At 46.9% G+C, this 9,976-nt stretch overlaps 1 protein-coding gene across 4 annotated transcripts in view; it reads right to left on the bottom strand.

Annotated features, from left to right (window-relative positions):
* Nucleotides 1-228: 228 nt before the first annotated feature.
* LOC139539483 (MOB kinase activator 3B-like) overlaps nucleotides 229-9,976 on the bottom strand; it is a 49,150-nt gene continuing 39,402 nt past the window's right edge. For 3 of the 4 annotated variants that reach the window (XM_071342496.1, XM_071342505.1, XM_071342478.1), the window contains exons 3-4: nucleotides 5,899-6,101; nucleotides 229-3,150 (exon numbers count right to left, since the gene is read on the bottom strand). In XM_071342496.1, coding sequence (XP_071198597.1) covers nucleotides 3,121-3,150; nucleotides 5,899-6,101 — 233 coding nt within the window. In that variant the 3' untranslated portion in view covers nucleotides 229-3,120. The remainder of the gene's footprint in view (nucleotides 3,151-5,898; nucleotides 6,102-9,976) is intronic. The other variant, XM_071342487.1, reaches the window with a different exon arrangement.

Below are 9,976 nucleotides of genomic sequence, written 5' to 3'. Positions count from 1 at the left end.
TATCTATTATCCATCTAATCACGGTGGGGGTTAGCATGTTAGCCTCTGTGCTATCTATAATCCATTTAATCACAGATAGTGTATAAGTAAACTAAGCTAAACTAATGAGCTCAGAATAAGAGATTGAACTGCTGTGTTTCTCTCAACAACAGATGAGTCCATTCTGTATCGCAAACAACACCAGTAAGCATGTACTGTATAAAATCGCCTTGTGAAAAGATAATAAACTTTTTTTCTGGAAGGAATCAAAATACACTTTATTGTTTCTGGTGTAGTAATGTTTACATGGAATCATAAACAGTCAAACTAAATGTTAAAAATAATTGTAAATAAGTGTCAGTGTCTAGTTGATGATATATTATCATCACTTTGTAGGTCAGACGCTTTGTGTTGGTTATTATTGTAAACTGAACAGGCAAGTTACAGACTGATGATTGAATAACAAACTTGATTGTAGTTTTGCTAAAGTATCATAAATACATATTCACTAGGCTAAGGATGCCAGCATAACAAGTTAATTTACATAGAAAGAAGTCCTCATGGTGAAGTAATGAAAAACAAGATCATGATGGATGAACACCTGAAAGGACCAATAAAACTACACCAGGATCATGACGGACACCTGAAAGGACCAATGAAACTACACCAGGATCATGACGGACACCTGAAAGGACCAATGAAACTACACCAGGATCATGACGGACACCTGAAAGGACCAATGAAACTACAAAAAGAAACGGCAATATCACATTTACATAAGTATTCAGACCCTTTACTTAGTACTTCGTTGAAGCACCTTTGGCTGTAATGACATCATCGAGTCTTCTTGGGTTTGACGCTACAAACTTGGCACACCTGTATTTGGGGAGTTTCTCCCATTCTTCTCTGCAGATTCTCTCAAACTCTGTCAGGTTATATGGGGAGCTATTTTCAGGTCTTTCCAGAGATGTTCGATCGGGCTCAAGTCCGGGCCCTGGCTGGGCCACTTAAGCACATTCAGAGACTTGTCCCGAAGCCACTCCTGCGTTGTCTTGGTTGTGTGCTTAGGGTCGTTGTTCTGTTGGAAGGTGAACCTTCGTCCCAGTCTGAGGTCCTGAGAGCTCTGGAGCAGGTTTACATCAAGGATCTCTATACTCTGCTCTATTCATCTTTCCCTCGATCCTGACTAGTCTCCCTGTCCCTGCCACTGAAAAACATCCCCACAGCATGATGCTGCCACCACCATGCTTCACCGTAGGGATGGTGCCAGGTTTCCTCCAGATAATCTTGTTTCTCATGGTCTGAGAGTCTTTAGGTGCCTTTGGGAAAACTTCAAGCAGGCTTGGAGGAACTCTGAAGCGCTGTCTGAGTGACCATCGGGTTCTTGGTCACCTCCCTAACCAAGGCCCTTCTCCCCCGATTGCCCAGCTTGGCCGGGCGGCCAGTTCTAGGAAGAGTCTTGGTGGATCCAAAACTTCTTCCATTTTAGAATGATGGAGGCCACTGTTTTCTTGGGGATCTTCAAAGCTACAGAAAATGTTTGGTACCCTTCCCCAGATCTGTGCCTCGACACAATCCGTTATTGGAGCTCTAAAGACAATTCCTTCGACCTCATGGCTTGGTTTTTGCTCTGACATCTACTGTCAACTGTGGGACCTTATATAGACAGGTGTGTGCCTTTCCAAATCATGTCCAATCAATTGAATTTACCACAGCTGGACTCCAATCACATTGTAGAAACATCTCAAGGATGACAAATGTAAACAGGATGCACCTGAGCTCAATTTCAAGTCTTATAGCAAAGGGTCTGAATACATATGTAAATAAGGTATTTCTGTTTTTCTAAAAACCTGTTTTTGCTTTGTCATTATGGGGTATTGTGTGTAGATTGGGAAAAAATGTATGTAATCAATTTTAGAATAAGGCTGTAACATAACAAAATGTAGAAAAAGTCAAGGGGTCTGAATACTTTCCGAATGCACTGTATAGTGCACTGCCTTTGCCCATAGCCCATAGGGCCCTGGTCAACAGTAGTGCACTATATAAGGAATAGGATGCCATTCCTACGTTTTGATTTGACAGTCAGCCAGCCAGCTTGCCAGTTAATCAGTCAGTCATCCAGCTGGCCAGTGAAACAGTCAGCCAGCCAGCTGGCCAGTGAAACAGTCATCCAGCTGGCCAGTGAAACAGTCAGTCATCCAGCTGGCCATTGAAACAGTCAGCCAGCCAGCTGGCCAGTTAATCAGTCAGTCATCCAGCTGGCCAGTGAAACAGTCAGCCAGCCAGCTGGCCAGTGAAACAGTCAGCTAGCCAGCTGGCCAGTTAATCAGTCAGTCATCCAGCTGGCCAGTGAAACAGTCAGCCAGCCAGCTGGCCAGTGAAACATTCAGACAGCCAGCTGGCCAGTTAATCAGTCAGTCATCCAGCTGGCCAGTGAAACAGTCAGCCAGCTGGCCAGTGAAACAGTCAGCCAGCCAGCTGGCCAGTTAATCAGTCAGTCATCCAGCTGGCCAGTGAAACAGTCAGCCAGCCAGCTGGCCAGTGAAACATTCAGACAGCCAGCTGGCCAGTTAATCAGTCAGTCATCCAGCTGGCCAGTGAAACAGTCAGCCAGCTGGCCAGTGAAACAGTCAGCCAGCCAGCTGGCCAGTTAATCAGTCAGTCATCCAGCTGGCCAGTGAAACATTCAGACAGCCAGCTGGCCAGTTAATCAGTCAGCCAGCCAGTTAATTAGTTAGTCATCCAACTGGCCAGTGAAACAGTCAGTCAGTAAGTGGTCCTAGTAGTCATACTCTCATATAGAACATAATCAACTCATGCAAACATGAGTTAATCAGCTCCTCCTCTGTGATCTGGTGTTATAGAGAGAGTTGTTTAACATGACAGACTACAGCAGAGTCTAGTAGTCTCTGCTACAGTGTTGATCGTACAAATAGTAGTAGTCTGTCTTCGCTACAGTGCGCATCCAGCCAGGCAGGCGTATCTGCAGGTAACAGGTTCTTCTCCGGGCTACCAGACGCACAGTGATGATGTCATAAAGCTTCAGAGGCATCTCTGCTGCTCACGGGACCCCTCCCACAGCGTAGCCATGGTAACCTCCTGCCAGACCATCTGCAGCATCGGTGGTTCTGCTACAACACCTCAGTGACACATCCCAGACGTCATATCTTTCTGGAAGAGATAAATAAGTTACTAGAGACTGATTCAACATTCAATTCATTTGTTTTCAACAACACCGTTCGATAGCATTTCATGACAACTGTCCGGGTGAGTCCCTGTATCGGCGGAGAGAAGGAGTTTGGCCCAGTGACAGGCTGGCAAACTGACCTTGGTGAGAGAGCCATCACTACTCTCAAGGTCAACGTGCTAACACACCTAGCCTGATGGCCTGCTAATACACACTGGCTGTCAGCCTATTAGGCACAAGGTCAATCTGATAGCACACCCATAGGACTCACAGCTAGGCAACAGCCTTCCTTCCATCGACCAGGGCCAGTAGAAGGGTAACACCAATACCTCCAGTCGTCTTGGTCCTTATTTCTGCTTCATGTGTGCTGCTGTATTTGTTTATTTTCTGTTGCCTATGAGATCTATACTACACTATACTCCCCCATCACTCCTCTTGTCCTAATCTCTCTCCTGAGCCACCATAAGGCCAAATGAGAAGGACTCACAGGAGCTGGCAGAAGACATCTGTCTGTCCCTGCCGTGTACTGCCGACCAGAACCAGACTGATCCCATCTCCCTGTTCCACTGTATGGAGTCTGATAGAGGCCTGATTACATCTCCCTGTTCCACTGTATGGAGGCTGATAGAGGCCTGATCCCATCTCCCTGTTCCACTGTATGGAGGCTGATAGAGGCCTGATTACATCTCCCTGTTCCACTGTATGGAGGCTGATAGAGGCCTGATCCCATCTCCCTGTTCCACTGTATGGAGGCTGATAGAGGCCTGATTACATCTCCCTGTTCCACTGTATGGAGGCTGATAGAGGCCTGATCCCATCTCCCTGTTCCACTGTATGGAGGCTGATAGAGGCCTGATCCCATCTCCCTGTTCCACTGTATGGAGGGTGATAGATGCCTGATTACATCTCCCTGTTCCACTGTATGGAGGCTGATAGAGGCCTGATTACATCTCCCTGTTCCACTGTATGGAGGGTGACAGAGGCCTGATTACATCTCCCTGTTCCACTGTATGGAGGCTGATTACATCTCCCTGTTCCACTGTATGGAGTCTGATAGAGGCCTGATTACATCTCCCTGTTCCACTGTATGGAGGCTGATAGAGGCCTGATTACATCTCCCTGTTCCACTGTATGGAGGCTGATAGAGGCCTGATTACATCTCCCTGTTCCACTGTATGGAGGCTGATAGAGGCCTGATTACATCTCTCTGTTCCACTGTATGGAGGCTGATAGAGGCCTGATTACATCTCTCTGTTCCACTGTATGGAGGCTGATAGAGGCCTGATTATATCTCCCTGTTCCACTGTATAGAGGCTGATTATATCTCCCTGTTCCACTGTATGGAGGCTGATAGAGGCCTGATCCCATCTCCCTGTTCCACTGTATGGAGGCTGATAGAGGCTGATTACATCTCCCTGTTCCACTGTATGGAGGCTGCACATGTTGAAGAAAACATAGAACATCTATTATAATGCTGCTTTACACCAGTCCAGTCAGCCTCTAGTTGACACCAGTCCAGTCAGCCTCTAGTTGACACCAGTCCAGTCAGCCTCTAGGTGACACCAGTCCAGTCAGCCTCTAGGTGACACCAGTCAGTCAGCCTCTAGTTGACACCAGTCCAGTCAGCCTCTAGGTGACACCAGTCCAGTCAGCCTCTAGGTGACACCAGTCCAGTCAGCCTCTAGGTGACACCAGTCCAGTCAGCCTCTAGTTGACACCAGTCAGTCAGCCTCTAGGTGACACCAGTCCAGTCAGCCTCTAGTTGACACCAGTCCAGTCAGCCTTTAGGTGACACCAGTCCAGTCAGCCTCTAGGTGACACCAGTCCAGTCAGCCTCTAGTTGACACCAGTCAGTCAGCCTCTAGGTGACACCAGTCCAGTCAGCCTCTAGGTGACACCAGTCCAGTCAGCCTCTAGTTGACACCAGTCAGTCAGCCTCTAGGTGACACCAGTCCAGTCAGTCTCTAGTTGACACCAGTCCAGTCAGCCTTTAGGTGACACCAGTCCAGTCAGCCTTTAGGTGACACCAGTCCAGTCAGCCTCTAGGTGACACCAGTCCAGTCAGCCTCTAGGTGACACCAGTCCAGTCAGCCTCTAGGTGACACCAGTCCAGTCAGCCTCTAGGTGACACCAGTCCAGTCAGCCTCTAGGTGACACCAGTCAGTCAGCCTCTAGTTGACACCAGTCCAGTCAGCCTCTAGGTGACACCAGTCCAGTCAGCCTCTAGGTGACACCAGTCCATTCAGCCTCTAGGGGACACCAGTCCAGTCAGCCTCTAGGTGACACCAGTCCCGCCAGCCTCTATAATAACCATAGGTGACACCAGTCCAGTCAGCCTCTAGGTGACACCAGTCCCGTCAGCCTCTAGGGGACACCAGTCCAGTCAGCCTCTATAATAGAGACCTACCGGGTGACCAGACTCTTTTAACAAACCCCTAGTCTCGTGTGTATATCTGAGAGGATTATTACTCACCAGCCCTGGTCTAAAGTAGTACACTATATAAGGAATAGGGTTCTATAGGGCTCTGGTCTAAAGTAGTGCACTATATAGGGAATAGGGTTCCATAGGGCTCTGGTCTAAAGTAGTGCACTATGTAGGGAATAGGGTTCCATAGGGCTCTGGTCTAAAGTAGTGCACTATATAGGGAATAGGGTTCCATATGGCTCTGGTCTAAAGTAGTACACTATATAGGGAATAGGAGGCCATTTGAGACACTTCTGTCTTGACTCACCAGTGGCTCCAGCTCCTTGCGGTCTATGAGGTTGAGCTCTGTGCTGAAGTAGTAGAAGTGCTTGTAGCAGGTGTTAACATGGGCCTCAGCTCCCATCTGGATCATACGGTCAAAATGGTGGATGTAGACGTGGACAAACACCCGGAACAGACGGCAGATGATCTTCTTACAGATCTGGGTAAAATTCTTGGGGAAGGGGATACCTGTGGGGAAAGAGAAAGAGAGCGAGAAGGGGCGAGAGGGAGGGAGAGAGAGAGGGAGAGAGAGAGGGATGGAGAGAGGGATGGAGAGAGGGAGAGAGAGGAAGAGGGAAAGGGAGGGAGAGAGAGAGGAAGAGAGAGAGAGAGAGAGAGAGAGAGAGAGAGAGAGAGAGAGAGAGAGAGAGGGAAAGAGAGGGAGAGAGAGGAAGAGAGAGGGAAAGAGAGGGAGAGAGAGAGAGGGAGGGTGAGAGAGAGGGAGAGAGAGGAAGAGAGAGGGAAAGAGAGGGAGAGAGAGAGAGAGAGAGAGAGAGGGAGGGTGAGAGAGAGGGAGAGAGAGGGACAGAGAGAGGGAGAGAGAGGGAGAGAGAGAGAGAGAGAGAGAGAGAGAGAGAGAGAGAGAGAGAGAGAGAGAGAGAGAGAGAGAGAGAGAGAGAGAGAGAGAGAGAGAGAGAGAGAGAGAGAGAGAGAGAGAGAGAGAGAGAGAGAGAGAGAAAAAAGAGCCGTTAAATTCTACAACCACCTAAAAGGAAGCGATTCCCAAACCTTCCATAACAAAGCCATCACCTACAGAGAGATGAAACTGGAGAAGAGTCCCCTAAGCAAGCTGGTCCTGGGGCTCTGTTCACAAACACAAACACACCCCACAGAGCCCCAGGACAACAGCACAATTAGACCCAACCAAATCATGAGAAAACAGAAAGATAATTACTTGACACATTGGAAAGAATTAACAAAAAAACAGAGCAAACTAGAATGCTATTTGGCCCTAAACAGAGAGTACACAGTGGCAGAATACCTGACCACTGTGACTGACCCAAACTTAAGGAAAGCTTTGACTATGTACAGACTCAGTGAGCATAGCCTTGCTATTGAGAAAGGCCGCCGTAGGCAGACATGGCTCTCAAGAGAAGACAGGCTATGTGCTCACTGCCCACAAAATGAGGTGGAAACTGAGCTGCACTTCCTAACCTCCTGCCCAATGTATGACCATATTAGAGAGACATATTTCCCTCAGATTACACAGATCCACAAAGAATTCGAAAACAAATCCAATTTTGATAAACTCCCATATCTACTGGGTGAAATTCCACAGTGTGCCATCACAGCAGCAAGATTTGTGACCTGTTGCCACAAGAAAAGGGCAACCAGTGAAGAACAAACACCATTGTAAATACAACCCATATTTATGCTTATTTATTTTAACTTGTGTGCTTTAACCATTTGTACATTGTTACAACACTGTATATATATAATATGACATTTGTAATGTCTTTTTTTGTTTTGAAACTTCTGTATGTGTAATGTTTACTGTTAATTTGTATTGTTTATTTCACTTTTGTATATTATCTACCTCACTTGCTTTGGCAATGTTAACACATGTTTCCCATGTCAATAAAGCCCCTTGAATTGAATTGAATTGAGAGAGAGAGAGAGAGAGAGAGAGAGAGAGAGAGGGTGAGAGAGAGAGAGGGAGAGAGAGGGAGGGGGAGAGAGAGGGAGAGGGAGAGAGAGGGAGAGAGGGACGGAGAGAGGGAGAGAGAGGGAGAGAGAGGGAGAGGGAGGGAGAGAGAGAGAGAGAGAGAGAGACCACTATTATGTATTGATTTTTACCTTTGCCTTTTTTTTCTTTACAAAAAAAAACTCTTTATGCGATGCGCAATGCAGAGAACACCAATAGAAGAAATATAATTTAATTCACAGTGAATTATTGTAATGTTTGTTTATGTGTCAATTATGGGTTGACAACCGGCAAGTTGACACAAACATTAAAGAAATGTAATTCATTTGACAGGCAGGCAGGTGGCAGCAGAGAGCCAACAGAGACCAACCCTGCAGTATGAACACAAACAAAGTCTGTTTACCCTGCAGTATGGACACAAACAAAGTCTGTTTACCCTGCAGTATGAACATAAATAGAGTCTGTTTACCCTGCAGTATGAACACAGAGTCTGTTACCCTGCAGTATGGACACGAACAGAGTCTGTTTACCCTGCAGTATGAACACAAACAAAGTCTGTTTACCCTGCAGTATGGACACAAACAGAGTCTGTTTACCCTGCAGTATGAACACAAACAGAGTCTGTTTACCCTGCAGTATGGACACAAACAGAGTCTGTTTACCCTGCAGTATGGACACAAACAGAGTCTGTTTACCCTGCAGTATGGACACAAATAGTCTGTTTACCCTGCAGTATGAACATAAATAGAGTCTGTTTACCCTGCAGTATGAACACAGAGTCTGTTACCCTGCAGTATGGACACGAACAGAGTCTGTTTACCCTGCAGTATGAACACAAACAAAGTCTGTTTACCCTGCAGTATGGACACAAACAGAGTCTGTTTACCCTGCAGTATGAACACAAACAGAGTCTGTTTACCCTGCAGTATGGACACAAACAGAGTCTGTTTACCCTGCAGTATGGACACAAACAGAGTCTGTTTACCCTGCAGTATGAACACAGACAGAGTCTGTTTACCCTGCAGTATGGACACGAACAGAGTCTGTTTACCCTGCAGTATGGACACAAACAGAGTCTGTTAGTGGCAACATGGATAATATTTCCTCACTGACATGCCACACAACCCGTATCCCACTCTGGTAATACAGGGAGGAGGTGAGGGCCCTCGGAGTGTGGTGTCAGGAAAATAACCTCACACTCAACGTCAACAAAACAAAGGAGATGATCGTGGACTTCAGGAAACAGCAGAGGGAGCACCCCCCTATCCACATAGACGGGACAGTAGTGGAGAGGGTAGTAAGTTTTAAGTTCCTCGGCGTACACATCACGGAGAAACTATCAGACTACAGGACAGACCAAGACAGAGCAAGAAAATACAACCAGACTATCAGACTACAGGACAGACCAGGACAATACAACCAGACTATCAGACTACAGGACAGACCAGGACAATACAACCAGACTATCAGACTACAGGACAGACCAGGACAGACCAGGACAATACAACCAGACTATCACACTACAGGACATACCAGGACAGACCAGGACAATACAGCCAGACTATCAGACTACAGGACAGACCAGGACAATACAACCAGACTATCAGACTACAGGACAGACCAGGACAGACCAGGACAATACAACCAGACTATCAGACTACAGGACAGACCAGGACAATACAACCAGACTATCAGACTACAGGACAGACCAGGACAGACCAGGACAATGCAACCAGACTATCACACTACAGGACAGACACTACGGGTTACTACCATCGGTCTCTCTCTGTTTGTCTGTCTGCATTTCTCTGTCTGTCTGTCTGTCTGTCTGCATTTCTCTGTCTGTCTGTCTGTCTGTCTGTCTGTCTGTCTGTCTGTCTGTCTGTCTGTCTGTCTGTCTGTCTGTCTGTCTGTCTGTCTGTCTGTCTGTCTGTCTGTCCCCAAATACAGGTGCCAAGCTTGTAGCATCATACCCAAGAAGACTTGAGGCTGTAATCGCTGCCAAAGTGCTTCAACAAAGTACTTAGTAAAGGGTCTGAATACATATGTTTGTATATATATTTTTATGCTGAAACAGGAAAGGGCCTTCCCAAACTGTTGCCACAAAGTTGGAAGCACAGAATCATCTAGAATGTCATTGTATGTTGTAGCGTTAAGATTTCCCTTCACTGGAACTAAGGGGCCCGAACCATGAAAAACAGCCCCAGACCATTACTCCTCCTCCACCAAACTTTACAGTTGGTACTATGCATCCGGGCAGGTAGTGTTCTCCTGCATCCACCAAACCCAGATTTGTCCATTGGACTGCCAAATGGTGAAGCGTGATTAATCACTCCAGAGAACACGTTTCCACGGCTCCAGAGTCCAATGGCGGCGAGCTTTACACCACTACGGCCGACGCTTGGCATTGCGCATGGTG

This window comes from Salvelinus alpinus, chromosome 1 (assembly GCF_045679555.1).
Source record: "Salvelinus alpinus chromosome 1, SLU_Salpinus.1, whole genome shotgun sequence".
Lineage (NCBI taxonomy): Eukaryota > Metazoa > Chordata > Actinopteri > Salmoniformes > Salmonidae > Salvelinus > Salvelinus alpinus.
The sequence above is the reverse complement of the archived record's forward strand: the minus strand, read 5'-3'. Positions and strand labels throughout refer to the sequence as shown.